Source organism: Melopsittacus undulatus, chromosome 3 (genome assembly GCF_012275295.1).
Source record: "Melopsittacus undulatus isolate bMelUnd1 chromosome 3, bMelUnd1.mat.Z, whole genome shotgun sequence".
NCBI classification, from domain to species: domain Eukaryota; kingdom Metazoa; phylum Chordata; class Aves; order Psittaciformes; family Psittaculidae; genus Melopsittacus; species Melopsittacus undulatus.
The window spans coordinates 100079335-100100947 of NC_047529.1; the positions used below are offsets into that span (position 1 = coordinate 100079335).

The 21613-nt window shown below is 37.7% G+C and overlaps 1 protein-coding gene across 1 annotated transcript in view; it reads right to left on the bottom strand.

Annotated features, from left to right (window-relative positions):
- BTBD9 (BTB domain containing 9) overlaps nt 1-21613 on the bottom strand; it is a 125201-nt gene that overhangs the window by 17030 nt on the left and 86558 nt on the right. The window contains exons 9-10 of the mRNA XM_005145327.2: nt 17893-18082; nt 9155-9262 (exon numbers count right to left, since the gene is read on the bottom strand). Of these exons, the coding sequence (XP_005145384.2) occupies nt 9155-9262; nt 17893-18082 (298 nt within the window). The remainder of the gene's footprint in view (nt 1-9154; nt 9263-17892; nt 18083-21613) is intronic.

Here is a 21613-nt window from a genome sequence, read left to right on the forward strand (position 1 = left end):
TAGTCTTTTTCCTCTTCAAAGAAGAATGAAAATACACTGACTGAAACCTCTGCCTGTGCCTAGTGCTTACAATAAAAGCAGTTGTTATCCATAAAATAGTGAAAACTAGCTTATACTTGAATTTTAATCAATGTGATCTCTTCTAAGAAGTACAACTTGAAATTTTTCTATTTTATCACAGAAGCTTTAGAAATTCATCAGAAAAGAATCAAAAAGCAAAGCCATTCACCATTCAAGTGAAGTTCCCTAAGACTGGAGAAAGGGAAACATAACCCCCATTTTCAAGAAGGGGAAAATGGATGACCCAGGGAATTACAGACCAGTCAGTCTCACCTCTGTGCCTGGCAAAATCTGGGAGCAGATTCTCCTGGAAGGCATGCTAGGGCACATGAAAAACAACAATGTGCTTGGTGACAGCCAGCATGGCTTTACTAGGGGGAAATCCTGCCTGACCAATCTGGTGGCTTTCTATGATGGGGCTATGGAACTGATGCACAGCGCTGGAGCAGTTGATGTCATCTACCTGGACTTGTGCAAAGCGTTCGACACTGTCCCACATGACATCCTTGTCTCTAAATTGGAGTGTCACCAATTTGATAGGTGGACCACTCAGTGGATAAAGAACTGGCTGGATGGCCGCATGCAAAGAGTTGTGGTCAACGGTTCAATGTCCGGCTGGAGATCAGTAACGAGTGGTGTCCCTCATGGGTCAGTGTTGGGACCGGTCTTGTTCAACATCTTTGCCACTGACATGGACAGTGGGATTGAGTGTGCCCTCAGCAAGTTTGCCGATGACACCAAGCTGTGTGGTTCTGTTGATACGCTAGAAGGAAGGAATGCCATTCAGAGGGACCTTGACTCACTTGTGAGGTGGGCTGATGCCAACCTTAGGAAGTTTAACCATGCCAAGTGCAAGGTCCTACACCTGGGTCAGAGCAATCCCAAGCACAGCTACAGGTTGGGCAGAGAAGAGATTCAGAGCAGCCCTGCAGAGAAGGACTTGGGGGTGTTGATCAATGAGAAAATGAACACGAGCCAGCTTCAGTGTGTGCTTACAGCCCAGAAAGCCAACTGTTTCCTGGGCTGCATCAAAAGGAGAGTGACCAGTAGGGCAAAGGAGGTGATCCTGTCCCTCTACTCTGCTCTTGTGAGACCTCACTTGGAGTATTGTGTGCAGTTCTGGTGTCCTCAACATAAAAAGGACATGGAACTGTTGGAACAAGTCCAGAGGAGGGCCACGAGGATAATCAGGGGACTGGAGCACCTCCTGTATGAAGACAGGCTGAGAAAGTTGGGGCTGTTCATGGAAAAGAGAAGGCTGCATGGAAACCTCATAGCAGCCTTCCAGTATCTGAAGGGGGCCTACAGGGATGCTGGGGAGGGACTATTCATTAGAGACTGTAAGTGACAGGACAAGGGGTAACAGGTTGAAACTTAAACAGGGGAAGTTTAGATTGGATATAAGGAAGAAGTTCTTTACTGTAAGGGTGGTGAGGCACTGGAATGGGTTGCCCAGGGAGGTTGTGAATGCTCCACCCCTGGCAGAGTTCAAGGCCAGACTGGACAGAGCCTTGGGTGATATGGTTTAGTGTGAGGTGTCCCTGCTCATGGCAGGGGAGTTGGAACTAGATGATCTTGAGGTTCTTTCCAACCCTAACTATTCTATGATCAGAAAGTAATATCTACTGAAACTTTCATGTAATAATAAAAATAATTACAATAATGAAGAATAATTCAGGAAAAAAATGTTTGCTTTGATTTTTAAGTAGAAGACTGCAGCAGATGTTTTTCACATACTGAATTATCACTGCTTTGAAAAAATATATAAAAGTATTTTTCTAGATTATATATTATCAAGTAATAATTCATAAATTATTATACATTAATATCATTAGATTGACATTTTTCACTAGCTTCCAAAGAGACATTCAAGTTTAGAATAGCATGGCAGAAAAATCCAGTACCTAGAAGAAAGAGGTACTGATAATATGGGTATTATTTGGTATTGCTTATTTTCTCTAAGTCAGAACTGAGCTGACGTACAAACTGATGTACATTACTTTGATGTTTTCTACACTCTCCTTACAGTGACGTGCATGAAGATCTGAGAACATCCCAGCCATATGGCAAAAAGAGCAAAGCAAAAAAGAGAAAAGCAATACTTCAATGAATATGGCACACACAAAACTGAAAGGAAATAAATGTATGGCAAAACATTCAAGGGAGACTAAGACACTGCACTATGCAAGTCCTTGCTACACTCTCCAAGGCTCATTCAAAAGATTAATGCATATTTGTGGCTGAAAAGCAACCACAAGGATCTGAAGGTAGAAGCGTGTGTGTTTGTGGGGGTAGAGACAAATTACTAGCTGGAAGACATTCTTGTGATCCTGAATTACGATTAAGAAACATAACTTAAAAGAAGCTAAATCTTTCTTCAATCAATTTAGGCTCAGCTAAAATAAGAGCTACCAAATGAAATGCTAGATGCAGAGTTTCCACGCTTCTGAGAAGCACCTAACACTCCAAAATGGAATACAAATCTGGTTTCTCTCTGTGAAATCTTAATTCTTTGTGCTTAATAAGGCAGGCCTGTGAAGCTGAAGCCCCTTTCTTCTTTGACTTACTGGAATCTTTCAAAATAGGAGCATATAAGCACAAGGAAAAACATGCACTTCAATGCCTCTATCGTTCAGGGCTTTTAAGCTCAATAATTACACAAAATGACCCTTTATATCTGTCTGACTTACTCCAGTAAGCATTACTAACGGCATAATGAGCAAATTAACGAAAACCCTTGGTTTGTTTTTGCGAAGCAAGACCTGAAATTGAGCTTAACAATGTAGCAATTTCCCAGACATCTTGCTTGCATATGTTTCATCTTTGTATTGTACCACTGTGGATACAGTGAGTTCAACAACTCTGGAGAAGGCATTTGGATTTCACAGAGCTGCTGTGAAATTCGTTTAATGTAAAATGGGGTGAAGTATGGTTGAAATACACTGTTTGACAGAAGAGGTACAAGAAAAGTTTTGCTGTGAAATTAAGTTCATGTAAAACAGGATGAAGTGTGCCATGTGCAGTTACAAGGAAAGGAATTCACACACTTCAAATATTATCTCTATAGAGAAAGAAATAATCACATTATGATAGGTAATAGTCTGCTTTTGCAAAAGTATATGCATAAAAAAAAATTCCAAATTGAGTTTGCCTACACTAGCATGGTGTAAAACAGAAGTATTTTCTCACTTGAAATCTTTGGACAACATGGGAAACACTTTTCTGTACATCTGAAAAGTGATCTAGAACTTTTCAGGTGCATGACCTAGATCTCTTTAGTCATTCTTTGATTTATTATCAAAGCAAATATAGCAGTGCTTTAAAACTGGAAATGCACACAGTACATCATAGGATGGAAATTAGAAGCTGTGGACAAGAGTAGCAAACCTCAAATTTGAAAACTGTTCTTGAAAAATCAGAAGACATCCACACTGCACAGGGCTTTTCATGTGAAAGTACTAATTACAATCCTATAAAAAACTATAGAAAAAAACTTGAGGGGAACTGAGCTGAGAATTTAGGATTTGGAATAGCTATTATATGATAAAAAGATAATAAGCAGTGGAAACATGAAATTCAGTTTGGAAGTTAGTACACATTTCTTATGTCAGCAGTGCATTCTGAACAACAAACACTGAGTCCATCAGTGGAAGAAAAAGAAGATATAATGCAATATGTTATAAAACTTCTGAAAATTAAATCATGCCCTTCATAAAACTGTTCCATACAGTTGATACCAACTCCTGTAAAACTGCCCACCAACAAACAACATACATTGTCTCCCAAAGTCTACCAGAGTATTAAATCCTTTTTTGCTGTTGGGGAATTGAAAATGGTATGTCTGCTGCCAATGGCTTAGATCCATTTCACAGTAAGCACACAAGAGAACTTTAAAGAATGATATTGAGTTGATAACTATTGTGATAGCCAGTTTCGTATTTGTCTTTACATGGCTTATTTTATCAAAAGTGTTATTAACTCTGAGGTCTGACTCCTTCTTGGCCTTTTGTATCTTCTGTTTTTCATTTGACTTTCACACTCTTTGTCAGCAAATTCCTGTAACAAGTTCAGGTCTCTACAGTTTAATACTAACATGCTCAAGCGCACTTATCATAAACATTTTAAAAAATAGATGGGAACATGACTGTTTTTCATTACTGTCATACTGTGTGGAGGAAAACAGCTTTTGTGGAAAGAAAAAAAATATCCTCCGTAAAGCATTTGAAAATTGACAATTACACAACCAGCATGCATTAATTGGCTCTCACTTAGGGAAGGTATGCAAGCTTCCCCTGTGAAGGTAACAGACAACCAGTTTCTGTTTCAGCCTTTTAAAACCGGGAGGAGGTTAGGAGCAGTCTGTCAGCTCCCGTCTTTGAGCACTGAATTATTAATTTACACAAAATACTACACTGAAAATACCATTAAAACAATCCAAAGCAGCATACTGATAGTTTAAAGGAAGTTTATGCTTCAGTAGATTGTCAAAACCAACATATAATATTCAAACATAATTTAATTTTCTTTCTCATCAGTTTGTTTGCCATTTACTGATCATCAGTGGTGTCTGTTGAGTTCTGTGTTTGCTACCTTTATGGTCTATCCTACCCCTTGTGACAGGGATTCAGCAAAATGATTTGGAGACCTCACAGATACTTGCGAGACAGCACACAAATGACTTTCACAGAGGACTGTAACTCCACTGAAAGACTGGGTAGACAGAAAGCCAGGCAGCAAACAGCAAAGGAAACAACTCTTAACCACATATCTTTGAAGACAGGAAAGTGAACAGAGAATATTACTGACAAAGCAAATTTTCTCATTGCAAGTATTCTACCTTTTCAAATGCAGGCCTCAGTGAAGTTCTCTGGAGGCTACTGCAGTGCATGAGTCACTGAATGATGATGTCTCTTCCATTCTACATTCAACTGGTTTTGAGCATGAATAGCATGGCTTTTTAGGTCATAGTAAAACAATTCTCTATTTTTCATAAAGTAAACGTGGTCCAGCTCTGACGGTATGCAATTATGACCCTCTGTTACTTTACAGACCAGTCCTAACATTTGTAACATTTGGAAGTTATACGGTATTTTATATATATCTAATGTACATAATTAACACTTAAATATACATATTTTATTATATAGATATATTTTATATGATACATATACTTATTTATTTAGTATTTAGAGTTATCTACCTGCCATTACAATTCAAGAAATTTTGGGGCTGAAGTCATTTCAGCACTTCTGCAAGCCCTACTTGAAAAGAAAATTAAACATATTAAAAACATTTTCTTTTTTGTGGTGGTCTGACTGAAAAAATACCCCATCCACTTTGCTGATCCTAAAGGGCATGAAATTTAAACTGAACATGAAAAAGTGCTGTTGAATGCAAAGAAATCACTTAAAAACTGAGGGAGGGGGGATAAGGAAGTTGGACACAAACTTTTTTACTTATCTCAGTTACAGATGAGACAGTATTTAAATGCAACTGCAGAGAACAGAAAACTTTCAAAGAGGAATAAGATTTTTTACAAATTGCTGCTTTTTCTTTAAATTTTTCTAGTCCTTGTTAAATTGAATTGTTTTGGAGTCCACTGAGCTTTTGTAATTGTAAGCTTCAGGACCACTCTCTGTATTTGTTTAGAGCAGGCAGTTACAGACAGTGCTGGAACACTATAAATATGTAGACTTCAAGATGAAAAGACTGGCTTTCTGCCAGCTGGATGCACGTCTGTCAGAGCCAGAAATCAGGCAAAATACAATTCTCTAATACACATGAAAATAGTTCTTGAAGCCACAGCTTAGAGAATTTCCAGAGCACCTGTTTTGAACCAAAATACTGAAGTATACTATGAGAAGGTATCTATCTTTATTTCAGGGATGCACCTACAGTTTTCCAAAGTTTTTCTTTTTAAAAAACCGTGGTTTGAACATCGCGAGCAGATATTTGAAATGGGCAGTCAATCAGCAATTCCACCTGCACTGTACATACTTAAGCAAGTGCTCCTTTTGACTGCTACAGACTATTTGTATCAAAATGTACAAAGAGAACGTGCAAAAAGATTCTGATTGAGTCTCTGTCTTTTGTGGCTTCAGCCTTTCAGTGCTCCCACTGCTGTAGGCAGACAAAGAGATGAAATTTATCTACTATGCTGAGATGCCTCTGAGAATGATTAAATCTCCTTTACTCTTTCTCCAGACCTGCAGGCAGAACCCTGGTTTTCTGCTCATCAATACTCTGCCCTTTACAGACAGTGAAAGGACATGTCAAGTTCTCCTTCACCAACTTGTCTAGACAGCATTGTAATCCCTCTTTGAACTGTATTATTTCTTAAGAGATGGAATATCAACTTTAGAAAAATGAGTACCAGCAGCGTCACTAGGAAGGACCTGAATAACTCGCTTGCTCTACATGACAAACTGAGCTATGTCTCTGAATTTGTGAAATCAATATTTTTTTCGGTTAGCACAAGTACAGGATGGGTGGGGATGTCCCCAGATAAGCTGATGACTTCAGTTTTGTCCCAGGAAGCAAAGCATATGTTATGGAAAACTGACTCAGGCAAAAAGAGGGAAATAAGATTTTTATAAGTCTGAGCTTCCCTGGGGATCAGCCAGAAGACCAATAACCTATCAACATTCACTGACTGCTGAGCATACCTGTCTTCAAGATACGTGATGTATAAATTTGCAGACTATCTTTTTAGTCCCGTGAGAATGGGATTTAAGTATCTGGGTAATTCTTTACTTGTAATTTAAACTACCAAATGGTTTAAGATGACTATCAACACCGAATTAGTCTTCCATACTAGAAGAATAGGTTTTATCAGCACACCAAATAATTGCAGAAAAGACAATAGAGAGAATACATGTGAAGAGTATTCACTCATTATTTCTTCTGACTTAAGTATAGAAAACAAAATGAAACAACTTTTCACTTTAATTGCTTTTTAAGAACCAGTTTTTCTACGGAAGGGTTCTCTTCATAAGTAGAGTGGTCAGTGCATGCAAGTCAGGTAACCTGCTTTTGAAGAGAGGCAAGGTCAAGCTTAGGTAACTGTTTAATCTGTTATGATTAGGTCCCTACCCTCACTCTCCTTACCCCTTCAAATATCCTACAATACATTTATGTGCTTTGACAAGGGAGAAATTTATTTGAACAAGAAAATCTTTTACCAAGCATATTCTATTCCCTCTCCTACCAGGTTTCTCAAGGCAGGGGGATTTGACACCAAGGTCACAATAAACACGTGAACTTTGCAGAAACATGGTTTAACTTCCAGTGATCACAAACCCAAGGATATGGGAAGCAGACTGCTTCTGAGAATGAACAATCAAACTGATTGTTTGAAGATCCAGTACTGATGTAGATCTTCAGAACTTGATTCTGATCTGAAAGTCTCGATACTCAACCACACCAGAAGCTGTTACCTCTTCAAGTTGTATTCAAAGGTCTAAAGTTCAGGATCTACAGGTCATCTAATGACCAACCTTTTCACAGTCAAAAAGTCATCTATGTGATGGCTTGGCTTCATGTGTGAAGATCTGGGAAGGGCTTTAACCACACTTACTACAAGCACGATGACCAACGGCATGTGGGATATGCAAATCTGGTTGGAGAGAAAGGGTGCTTAGGCAATCATGAAGTGTCCAACCAGGACTGTCATCTCCTGAGCAATCTCGAGCTACCCATGCGCTGGTCCGCCCGCAGGTAAGGTTGGATCTGAAGATTCCCATGCACCGTGTCACCTGCCATTTTGACCCTCGCCTGTACATACTGACAAGTGAGAGCAAGCCCTTCCAGCCTGACCAGTCAATTTTTTAGGTGAGGGCAGCATGCACAGAACTGGCCCCACCCTTTACACCTGAGGTTTAACTTCCAGGGCCTAGCGAGCTGGGATGGTGACAGCAAAGTCCACAGGTCGTAGTTTGTAGGAGTGTCCTTCTCTTAGATAAAAGACTGTCATCTCCTGAGTCAACCTTGAGCTACTGATGATGCAACAGCACAACATCAAGCGTCTAGGCGGGATTCTGACTTAGAGGTGTTCAGTCATACGCCTGCAGATGGTAGCCTCGTGCCAGTGAAGCCACTGGAAAACAACTGTAAAGCAGCAAAGACAGACATCATCTGTCATGACCTACATTTGGAGCCCTTTGCAGAGGGACAGCAGGCATTGTATGGCTGCTGAAACACATCCAGCCACCAGCTAACTCAGAGCATCCTTGAGCTCCCTGAGGCTCCAGGGGAACTCCATGGAAAAGAGCCTGAAGCAAGCACTGATGTTCCCTCCCTCTGCTGGGAGACACACTGCCTTCCTGCAGTGTCATTTCTCAGCTGAGAGACAGAGTTTGGTCTAAACAACAAGATTTTGTAGAATCATGGAATCATTTAGGTTGGAAAAGACCCTTAAGAACATTGAGTCCACCATTAACCAAACACTGGCAAGCCAACACATTAAAAATATCCCTTAGAACATGTCTTTTATATACCTTCAGGCAGGGTGACACAACCACTTCAGCAGGCAGCCCGATTCTTGTCCCATCATCAGACAGGACAGGCAGCCCAGGACAGGCTGGGATGTCCTTTACCCCTGCTGAAGGAAGGGATTCAGCCTGGTCAGTTGAGGCATCTCCTCCTGGGATTGTAGCCCTGGGGCTGGAAGGGGACTCAGCTCCCTTCCATGAACACCACAAACCCACACGAGGTCTCACTTCCTCAGAAGGAGAAAATGTACCAATATATAGATGATGTCTTAATCAGAGGAGATTGCCCCAAAGAACTGCAGCAACAGCAGTGTGGCATGCACTCTGTGGTGCAGAAGTTGAAGTTCAACCTGAGGAATGTCAGAAACCAAGCAGAAACCAGTCAAATCAGGGGGTACTTGGTGAAAAGCAGCAAGTGCAGTGATTCCTGCAGACACCTTCGGAAAAACAGAACAAGGGCAGATGCCCCAGTCTAGGAAGAAATTACAAAAGCTCATCTATGTAAATAGTGAACAAAAGGATAAATAAAAACCCCCAACAATCCAAACCCAGTAACAGTTTTCAGTTCTGACTTTGTGCAAGTAAGTGGAAAAAATTAAACTTACTTGCAGGAAATTTTTGTGCGATCGGCCACCATAGTCCACTGCTGCTGATTTGTTGAAACCTCAATGTAGTAGCTGTAGCTTCGATCATCACAGTCCCAAAGAAGCAACCTAAATATGAAGAAGTTGAGTGATAAGTAAAATAAGCATTAAACCAAGCTGCTTAAGTTATCCAGTTATTTATTTTCTCCTCCTAAAACTTAGCTGTTTCTTTTTTTGAATATGCCTCTAACGCTCAGCAAGGTCTTTACTGTTTCTGTCATTTCAAACCTGCGTGTCTCTATTCGCATTAACCTAAGGCCAGGACCAGACTTCAGCTTTATAATAACTACCTTACTAACATTAAACCATTACATTAATCCAATTACTTTTCATTTACTTGAAAGACAATAACAAACTAATTTATTTGGCATGTGGCATTGCCTGCTTTAAACCTGAATCAAAGATCTGTTTGGAAAGGGCAACTTAAGCAGGGAAAGAAAAAAAGTTTTGGGTGATTATAAAGATTACAATGTCTTTTTAACTGTATTCTCTTTTCTTTTTTAAATATAACAGAAATATTAAACAAAAATGGCAAGTAGGAAAATTGGAATTCCCAGTCCTGGTTCATCGTAATATGAGGAAAAAGGCAATGAACTGTTGACCAAACTGCTAAAAAGACAGAAGAAAAAGGAAGAAAATACGAGGCCTTAAGGACTCATTCCCAACTCATTCTAACAAACATGCAGCTCTTCGGGAAAGGCACTAACTGACAGTGTTCAGTTTTCATACTTGTCTCTCAGAGAGAAAGATCTAAAGCATCAGGGATGCAATTTAAGTATATAATTCTCAGAAAGCACATCTAGCAAATGTTGTATCTTCTGCTCCTTTTCTCTTCACATGTGATTATCTCCCTTGTAAGAGATAATCACCATGTAAGAGGTGTTTGAAACCTCAGCATCATTCCTCTATTTAATTTTCTTTCTAAGGATAAGAATTAAAGCACAACCAGGAACCTTGCCTCTTCTCCTCAGTGGGTGGGACTGAGATGTGTGTACTTAAGAACAATATTCAGCACAGAATGCCTTCATTGGCAAAAGCCATAAAAATTGCTATCCAGCATGTTTGCAAATCAATATGGAGCATCCTTTTTTCCAATACAGCATCCAGAAATGAAAAGAGGGTTTTCACAGAGGCAACAAACTGGCCCGAACAGTGTCAGACACTTCTGCAATTTGTTTTTTAGAAGCAGTTAAATGTTTATCCATATTTTGATCGATAGGGATTTGCCTACATTTTACATAAATCACTTGTAACTCCACTGATCAGCAGAGTATAGTTTATAATAACCTAAGTGCTGTTCTTATTGTTTTCATACAAACTCAATGACAAATGTGATACCAAAATCAAAATCTGAAAAAACTTTTCTATTTAAATTAAGGGGGGAGGGGGGTAGAAACTGTGTGGCTGACTGGGTTTAAACCATGACAGTAAACAGTCATTGTCCGTAGTGTCATGAAAAGAAAAAAGAAAAAAACCCACACCACAAAACAAAACCACAAAACTTCAACTCATCTCCCCCTGCTTCATCAGATCCTCCCTATTATGCTTGAAGATCTCTCTAAATACTGAAGAGTATAAATGAAGTAATATCTTCTGTTAAAAAAATAATACAAAAAAGTTTATGGATTAAAATCCTGAATTTGTTATGTACTAGTAATCAACAAATCCCAAATTAATTTAATAACTATATATATATATACAATAACTATATATATACAAAACCTTTTAAATGATAAAAAGAATGAAATTAAAAACATACATAAATTTGTTTTATTTTTAAAAGGCTATTAAAATGTAATTTTAATATGTATTTTTCGATAGGATTCTTTTCATCATGGGACTCAGTGTTGTTTCCTTGATGCATGTTTTAAAAGCTATGATCAAGAGTTTGACTATCAGAAGCACACTGATGATTATAATTTCAATTAACGATACTGTAATTAAAACACAACTGGCCTGGCTTTAGAGCTAAAGGCTAACAGGACAGATGTGTTCCTTTTAAGAATGTGAATAATTGCACTCTCCCAAAACAACCTAGCCAAAGTTAAATGGGTTTAAAAAAACATATGGCTTAGAATTATTACAAACAGAACAATGAGTGAATTAAAGTTGGTGGAATCTTTCTCACAGTGACTTCACATGAATGCTAAATGTAGATTTTGTTTCTCTGGGGCTTGTGAAAGAAAACAAAAAGTTCTTTCTTCACCTCCGTGCGGTAGCTTTCTTAGGAGAGACTGGGGAGGGAGGCTGGTGACAGAACCTGTTTGGTATTTACTCTGCATGAAATGCCTTCCTGGATAAGCAGTGAAAAACTTTCAGGTGATTACATGCATATTCACCAGTGAACACTGAGAACAAAAGCCACTTTTCATGCCAGCTAGAATAATCTTTGAAACACATTCCATGCAAATTCCCAGGTTAAGCTTCTGTAAAGAAGCAGTATTTTGCTAAAATGGATACTAAATGACAGGAAGTAGAATATTCCACTTAAAAAGTCTGAACTAAAGTCATTGGAAATGCACCTGTCTATAGAAAAATTGCCCATGTACATAGGACTTTCAATATTAGGATAAAAAGCTAAATTAGCTCTTGTTAGTAAATCATGACCTCAGGATTGAGAAGGAAAAGCAGAACAAAGCTTTTTCCAGCTCATTCCTTGTGACTTTGTTAAACATATTTCCCTCAGAATCATCAAATAGTTTGGGCTAGAAGGGACCTTTCATAGGTCATCTAGTCCACCACCCCTGCAATAAGCAGGGGCATATTTAGTTAAATCAGGTTGCTCAGAACCACATTCAGCCTGGTCTTGATAATATCCAGGGATGGTGCATCCATCACCTCTCCAGGCAACCTGTGCCAGTATTTTACCACCCTCATTGTAAAGAATTTCTTCCTCACGTCCAGTCTGAATCTCACATGCCACTTCTCTGCATAAGGTCTGAGCATGTTAATCATTTAAGATGGTACTGTTACTTGCATCACATGTTGACAATACCTCATTATATAAAATCCAAGCTTGGATGAAGCCTTGGGTGATATGGTTTAGTGTGAGGTGTCCCTGCCCATGGCAGGGGGGTTGGAACTAGATGATCTTAAGGTCCTTTCCAACCCTAACTATTCTATGATTCTATAAACAGAATTTTATGATATTACAGGTGTGGGACACTAATTATATTGGCTGTTACCTCAAAAGAAGCTATAGAACTTTTTTAACAGTAGTTCCCTAAATGTCATGTGTTGCCCTACGATTGATTGTTCTGTATTGAGAAAAGCATTTTATGCTGTTTCTGCTTTTTATTCTTTAAAAAAGATTTCTGTAAAAAAAGATTGTCACTGTTTAGTTCAGACTGCTATGCAACTACATATACTCAAGGTGTTAGCAGAATACAAAACAGTAACAGCCCTGCACCTGACAGGATGATACCTGCTTCCTGAACACTACAAGACAGTAGTTACCACATACAGTATAAATATTTGATAATACTGTATTCATAATCCACTTACCTACTTACAGAAATCAAAAAGACAGAAATTAAAACATAAGTAGCATCACTTGTGGAAAGATGAGGAAAGAAATAAAATCCCAAATGGTATGGAAAGAAAGAGGTGGCTTTTTTTTTGCACAATTCTTTGCATTTTTGCCTCTGGTTGTCTATAATCCCCTTTCATTCTCTGCAGATATTTATGTTTCAGTAGTTATCTTGCAGAAAAACAATCTCTCTTCCAGATACTACACAGGAGACAAAAGTCCTGTGTAGTTACTATGTGCTTATATGATCATTTATCCCGACTTACGATTTCACTGTCAAGCACAGAAAATGAGCAGCAAAGAAAAACTTCATAAGCAGAAGTGGTATAGAAAATTAGAAGCATAAGAGATGCATTGATGATGGTATAAGCAAACAGAAAACACATTAAAGCTAATTGATATAATTTGTAATTTAAGAATTACTCTGAATATGAACAATTAAACAGTTGGCTATCATGTATTCATATTAGTAAGTCTCCGAATAGATAAAATGGGCTAAGTGGTTAATCTACTTTTATAAAATGAAAAATATTTCTATTTATTCTAACATGAAAAAAACTATAGTACAGAAAAATTCTGTCTCCCTCTGTCAAATATATTATAATCAACATTGTCCTATCTTTTTTTGTTTGGGGTTGGTTGTTTGGGGTTTTTTTCCCCCTTTCTTTTTTTTTGATATTTATAGGGAAAAACCAACCCAATAAAGTTATCAGTGAAAGACAGTATTACACTTCTATTGCAAATAAATGCAGGGTGAGTTACACTGCTATAGTGATATGGCAGCCTTTTCAATATCACAGTTTTAGCCATTTAGTAGTTAAATTATGTTTGCTATGCTAAATATACCAACTGCTGTTCTTTTTGTTCCTAATTAACTATAATAGGTTTTCTGTCATTGATATGGGCCTTTTTAGAGGGGAAAAATATCAAGGTTATTTTCTGTCCAGACTGGCAACAATGTGGAAAAACTACCTAAAGTAATGATTTCTCTGTTAACTGTTCCAAGTAGAAGTCTTAATAAAACAAACCTCTTAAACAGAAAATGATTTAATTTCTAAATTGTCTAAAAGACAGTATTCAGCTACACCTATTTTAAAATAAAATCATAGAATAGTTTGGGTTGGAAGAGACCTTTAAAGGTTATTTAGTCCAACCCCCATGTTTTTCAGGTCTTTTCTATTAGGAAATACTACTGAGCAGACTATCATCACATCTGTTCAGAATTCCTGAGTAAATTCTAGTGTGGAAGACCCTGCTCCAAGTTCCTATACAAATACCTGAAGAAGTATTAGACATTAATAACATTTCAACATGGCCTCCTATAGCATTCCTGTATCCAAGTGGGGATTTTACAGTTTAGATACATAGACTACAACACAGGTAAAAATCAGCCTGCTTGTTTAGTTCAGCAGATAATGGTCAACAGTACAACATCCATGTACTGCATGGAAAAGGAGTTCCTCCAGAGTCTATTCTGTGACCTACCCTGTTTAATATTTTCATCAGTGACCTGGACAAAGAGATGGAATGGTCCCTCACAAAGCTTGCAAACAACGGCAAACTAGGGGATGCAACTGATAAATTCCAGAACGTGGCTGCCATTCAGGAGTACTGATTACCAGCCTCTGGGAAGACTATTGCCACAGGAAAACAAGAATCTTATCAAATCCTAAAAGATCAAAAGCCAAGTCCTATATCTCATACAGGCCAATCCCTATAACAGTAAATGCTCCAGTGTGACTGGCTGCTCTGAAAAGGACATGGGAGTCATAATGAGCAGAAGAAGCTATTAGTTGCCCGTCTACCTTCTCAGCAATGAAGGCTAGCAGCATCTGGAGGTACAGCAACAGCAAATGAACCAGCAGAATAAGGGAAACAGACTATTCTCCTCTACTTGACACCTCTTAGATCACATTTGGTATACTGCATCTCATTTTGGACCCAAATACAGCACTGATATATCTGAGCAAGTCCATCAGAGGACAATCAAGATGGTCAGGAAGTTGGAACACATGCACTGTACAAGAGGCTGAAGAAATTGCCTTGTTTAGTCTAAGAAGGGTTGGGGTTGGAGAGGAACCTAACAGCTCTTTTCAATACCTGAAAAGCAGGTTATCAAAAAGTCTGAGCCAGGCTCTTTACTGAGGTGCAGAATGGGAAAAACAAGACAATGGTCAAAAATTGAAACAGGATGTTTCAGATGGACTAGAGGCATAGAAGAACAGGAACACCATGAAAAAGAAAAAAAATCTGAAAGTACAATGTGAAGATAATTAAACATTGGAACAGGCCACTCAGAGAAGTTCAGAAATTTCCTTCTTTGGAGGTTTTCAAGACCTGAGTCCATAAAGCCTTCAATAGGGTGGTCTTTCCTCATAGCTGACCCTCCTCAGAGGAAGTCTGGAATTCCTCAAATCCCTTCCCACCTGAATGGTTCTAAGATTCAAAGACAATGGGACGACTTCTGCAGAAAACATGCATACAGAAGATACACTCCTAAACCAGTAAGTTCTTTATACAGTTCTAATGCATCTTTGAGTACCAAGAGTTCTGCTTTTTTCATACTTGGAATTTAGTTGTCATGGTAACACATTCTGACTTGGAGGCTTTCCCCAGCAGTATTCTGAATTCTACAGACTAAAAGCAGCTACTACCCTTTTTTCAAAGGCTTGTATATTTACTCTGTCTGCTACAAATATATTCAATGGCACACTCATGTCTCTGAACTTAAAAGATATGTACTGTAATTCTTAATTACTGATTTATAATCCAAACCCACAGGTGAAATGACTCAGTTTCTGGGGATAGAGCAATTTATGTCATTTTGCAGTCATGGTGTACAGCCAGCCTAAAGAAAATGCTCCTGGAAATTTTTTTCTATTAGGTGGGTAGGTGAGATCAAGAGAATTTTCAAGCAAGAAAACCACAGGAAAACAGTCAATGAATACATTTCAACCAGTTGTGGAAGGCAGTTCGAAAAAATTTTCTTTCATCAAGATAAAATATTGAAGACTTTTTGCCCTAATCTATGTTTATATATAATTTGATTTTTGTTCTGGTCACAGATTTCCTGATGCTAAACAAAGAGTCACCACTTTTAGCATTGCTCGGTACAGGACATCTAGACCATTGCCAAAGCTGTGGCTGCCACAAAGTGAAACCTCACTTCCCATCTGAAAAGGGGCTTCTTTCCCTTGGCTGCTTGTGATTTGCCTGTGATATAGCAACAGATGTGGCTGCAACTTAAACCACTAATTCTTCTAGGGAGAACACAAAAATGAAAAGAACATAGTGTTAGCATTTCCATCTCTAGGCAATGCAGGTAGTCTCCTCTGTCAGAAGATACCCTAGATGATAATGGTTTGTATTACTTGTTTTTATGGCAAGCTATTAATCTTGTTTGTACTACACATGCAGGAATGCTCACAAACATAGGTGAGATTCTAACTGTATATCAATACAATGCAATACCACACAACACTAAATGCCTATTAGTTTAAAATTATGTAATACTTGGGTTTGTTTTTTTTTTTTAATTGGCCCTACACACTTGCCAATTATACAATTATAATTTCTAGGTAACTTAAAGTTTAGCTCACCTAATACACTATTTAATAATGAGACTTAAAAATCTTTTGAATAAACAGCAGCATAGTTTTTGATATAGGAAAGTCAGTATTTTTGCACTGACCAGAAAATGACTCACTAATTGAAAGACAGTGGAAAAGGGTAAGACAGGAAGACAGATACTATGACCTACGTAATTATGCATTTTAGTTAACACATTTTTCTCTTGCTCTTTCCCATGGCAAATAACTTCTGCTGCTACTTAAATTTAAGTTTAGTGACATGAAAATGAGGTAATTGCATTTTCAATTATCTCTTTTAAGAAAACTGAATACTATGTCTTCCTGTTTTTCTACTTGAGATGCAATACTTAATTGAACATTAAAGATACCGAACTCAGAAGCATCAAACATCAAGTGTGCCAACTATATTTTTTCAATTTGTTTAACACAACAAGAACAATGTCAGACTAGCACTATACATGACAGAGGTATATAGGTGACTATAGCTAGTATACAGACAAAACAGTACTTTTGTTAGGTCTGATTTTGAAACTTTATCTTCAAAGCTTTACAACAATCATAACAATGGCACAAGCTAAAACCAAAACACACAAGCCAGAAATTGACAGTTATAAAAGAGCTTTCCAGTCTCACTTTCTTATCAGCCGGTTTGAAGAGACAACTCTTAACAAGTGGATGACACTGTGCTCATTCCTACCAGCATGTACCCACGTATCTGGTCTCCTGTTGTGAGCCAGTACTCACTGGGGTTTCAACCTTTGCTTCCTGGTACCCTAACTTCAGAAACCTTTCTTTTTTTATCCCATCATCACAGAGAATAAAAATTAAGCCCCTGGCAACATACCCTAAATTTACAAAGAACAATAAGTCATTAAGACAAGGTTTTGTATGTTTAGACTTTAAGAAACAAACCCCCCACATTTACAGTCAGATAATCTGAGATTGGCAAGGACATTTTTGTCTTCACATCTGAACAATTCTGCTCTCTAATCTATTTCCAGGGTTTCTACATTAGCCGAAAGTTCGTTCTTCATATGCATACATTTACTGGAGAGATAGCCCAATAAACTCAAACCAGATTTAAACACATTCATTAATCCAACACTGTAAAGCAATGTTCAGATTACTGTGCCTTTATTATATACTCCATATTCAAGTAAGAACTGGTGATAATCAGATAGTGAAAAGTAAACCTATCACGAGATGATAGCTTTCTTCAATAAATAGATATGTTTTCACAATGAGGCAGATACAAGAAACTGCACCTACTCTGACCATAAGTGAGGCTGCAATTAAATTTCTATTTTAATGCAAGTATATGCCTTTAATCTTACAATTCGACTGTTACTATTATTACGCCTCTGGAATGTAATATTTTCTGGAATTGCACTGCTGTATCTTGACATATAATTCACACATTTAATTTTTAACATGCCCATAACATTGAATAAAGAAGCCAAATGACAACTACTAAACTAGTTCCCTAATTACCATTATTTCCAAATGTCATATTCTGAAGAAAGTAACTCGGCAGAAGTTTCACTACTGCCCTTAATTTAGAGAAGAATAAACCAACTTACCGTATTGATCCAATCATGTAGGGCTGTGCCAGCTGTACTACAATTGCTCCACTCCCAAGCTGATGGCACGTGTACCCAGAGTCCCAGTCATAGTTTTTTGTGTCTCCATTCAGTAAGGCGTTGCGACTGCGACTTACACCCTCAATCACACTCGCACAGTCTGCAATTGTTGCAACATTTTCAGTGGGAACTGTGAATTAAAACCACAAAGACAACAGACATACAGTCAGAAAACAGTCGAGCTAACACTGGTCTTTATTTCTGGCAAAGAAGTGGGAAAACAGAAAAAAAAAATGGATGAAAGTATGATCCACACAAGGAAATTTAACTCTTAATATAACCTGAACTATGAAGCAGAATCAAATGGTATGGATAATTTTTATAGCACTGATCCCAGAATAGCTTGGTAAATGGAACAAAAAGATGTATTTGTCTTAGTGATATGAAAGCACCCTTTTAATACAGCTGGGAGGGGATGGGGGGATGGGGTAGAGGGGAAACAATCTTGTCCAGAAAAACCTCTAAAATTTTCTGACACTTTTTTCCTGTTTTGACAATGAACAACCCAACTCCCAACCTTCCCCGCCAAAAAAAAAATGTTTTGAGAAATAAGTGTGCAACAGTTTAAAGCATTGATCTGGACTGTGGGACGTCAGGGCTCAAAGTCTTTGAAACCAGGGCTTTAAATCTCAGAGCTCAGAAGATTATTCTAACACATACCTGTTGGTACTTCTGACAGTCCCTTTGACTGTGATCAGAAACTGCACCCCAGAATTTAGAAAAATAAAAAGCTTTTTAGAAAATCTAGAAATTTAGAAAATATAGAAGGATTTAGAAAATCTTTCAATATAAGTATTGGACTACAACAGGGAAGGAGAGACCAATAGGTCTGCCAAACAAATGGAACAGCAAGCATGGAAGTAACTCTCTTTCAGCCAGATACAGGAAAAAGGTACGACTGAATGCTGCAAAAAAGAAATTATAACACCCTGATAGCAAAAGAAAAGAAGCTACTTAGAACCCATCCTCTTGAAAAAATGAAGGTTTTCCCCTTCCTCTTAAAGTAGTCTCCCTCTTCCCTTCAAATCAAATGGAATTAATGGTATAGCTTGAACTTAACATTAGCAATTTTATCAAAGAGCAAGACACCAGCTATTTTGGGAGCACAATGTAAGAAGGAGGTGCATTTCCTTGTGCATACAGTTATTTTTTCCAGTGCTGTTTTGTAAGTGCTTCAACAGTTATTTTTGGAATTACTTATTAATTCCTTTTGTTAGCATGTAATCAAATATGGTACTTTCTTTCTGTTTGTAATTCAGAGGGAATCTAAAACTTTCAGAACTTCATCTTCCAGCAAGACAACAAATGAACATGAAAAAAAAAGTTATTTAAGATATCCTAGTTAGGTCCAGCACTTTCCTAAAAAGCTCAGTTTTTAGCTAACCTCTTCAACTTTTCAGACTCTCTTTACTCTTTATTGTTATCAAAAACTATTATTAACAAGTTTGAAAAATTATGCTCTTTGAACATGTAAAATCAAGGTTGCCTGTTGAGCCTTTTTTGCGGGGAGGGGAATGTTAAAAGCACTGAGTGTTTTATCTAAATGATAACAAAAATTCTTTTAGCACAGACTGTATTAAAAGAAGCTGAGATTTTGTGACAAGCTCTAATAAAGGACATCAATCTCTGTGGTACTGCAACTTAAAGAAGAAGAAGTAAGTTATCAAAAATTATCTGAAAGACAGTGATCAATTTCCAAATTCACGGTATCTCATACCAAACATTTCTGAAAATCAGAAAAAGAACAAATAAGCCAAAACAAGAATGGCACAAGCTCCTTTGAAACAGAGAAACCAGCCCTGTGAATATTCACAAGAAAACAAATGCTGTATAGTACGGGTGCAAATGTACCATTTTAACTCCACTGCACAATGATAACTTAATTACATACTTTAACAATTGTTTGTAAAATACGTGCAACATATGAAAATGGCTGACATACAGCTACATGAAATTTCAGAGCTAGTTGTGAGAGCCTTCAGCACCCAAACAGCAAATACTTTTTCCATAAAGGGCTACAATTTTAAGCGTGCTAGTGGTGTCAGGTGGTTAAGAAAACCACTAACCAACCAACTCACCATAAAACACAAAGAAGGAAAAAAGTGCAAGCACATTGCCAAGAAATATGAAAGTCTGTGGAAAAGCAATAGTCTCTGAAAAATCTACTGCACTATCAAACGTACTATCATCTCCATTTGCTCATTAAAAAAATTACTAAAGAGACACATCATTATTCTAGAAACCTCTTGATTCCTCATTACTGAAAAAGAGACATTCAGAAATTCTCATGTTCTTATGGGGGAGCAGGTGGTAGACTTTAGGATGTATCAGTTGGTACCTTCTGACTAAATCGAAGACTAACAACACAAACTAAGAGTACTGGCATAAAAATGAAGTTTGCCTTGGTTTACTTTTCTTCCCCTCTTCCATGGCAGCACAGCAACTTCCTTGAGTATCCATTTTATACAGGCATGAAAGCATTTTCAATATATGGCACTTTATTTCTTTTGTTGTTTGGTGGTCTTTTTTTTTTGTTTGTTTGTTTAGGAAGAGGAAGCTACTTAAATCTTGGAAAAAAGAACAAGTAAAAGACGTAGTGCCAAAATTAACATTCATGCTGAGGCTCTGTGGCATGTTCTGGACACTCTCTGAGCTATGTGAGGCATTAATTGAACACAGTACAGCTCACTTCATCCAATATCATACCTGCATGCCCTCTCATCATCATCCTGCTCCATCTCACATTTAGATTTCTACACTAATTCATGACCTCCTAAGAAGATGTTACCCTGATTAGACAAACTCCTTAACAACCACCCAGAAACTGCATTAGGACATTTTCAATATAATTCTGTGGTCTTCTCTACAGTGGTTAATTAGAATGTCATTCTAACTAACCGCAGTGTGCAGAAGGTGCCATACTGTTCCTTCTCTCTAAGGGGGGGTCTGGCACTCCCTGTTTTTAATGTTCATTATCATCTTTCATATCCACCTGATAAATTTATTAAAAATACCATCTGGTAGGAACTCTGCTCTGTTCTGTATTTTCAAGTCTTCTGGTTCTCTTCGTTTTTCCCATTAGGATTTCTGCTTCAATTTAGTTCACATTTACAAAAACATACTTCCAAAACCAACAGTTTTGTTCTTATTTTTGCCTGCCTTTTTTTCTCTTTTTTATTCCACCAGCTATCCAGCTTTTACAGTAACCAATGTTGTAAGAGAAAACAAAAGAGGGGATTACAAATTCAGAAAATCTTTTTACCACATACAGCAGTTTTGCTGTGATAAATTTGATTTGCTTTTATGGAGGAGACAAGATGTGCATCAGCAAAGCATACATATTCTGCAAGCAAACAAAAGAAGATGATTGAGGTTATGGGACAGCAGCATCAAAATATTTATTAAAACTTCCTTTCTTGTCTCCTAGTCTTACACCACCACACTATGAAGCGATGAACAACTTGGCAGCATGTTTAATTCTAGGAACAGTATTTTTACAAAGGATTGTCATTTTCAAGGCATGGCTCAAGGGCCAACAATACTGGTGGTATTTAAAGATAGGACAGATATGTTATTCAACTGTTCTGAAGAGATCCCGCAGGAGAAAAATGTACTAGGAGTGTGCAGTAGTCTCAGTCATATTTATTTACCACTCATTAAG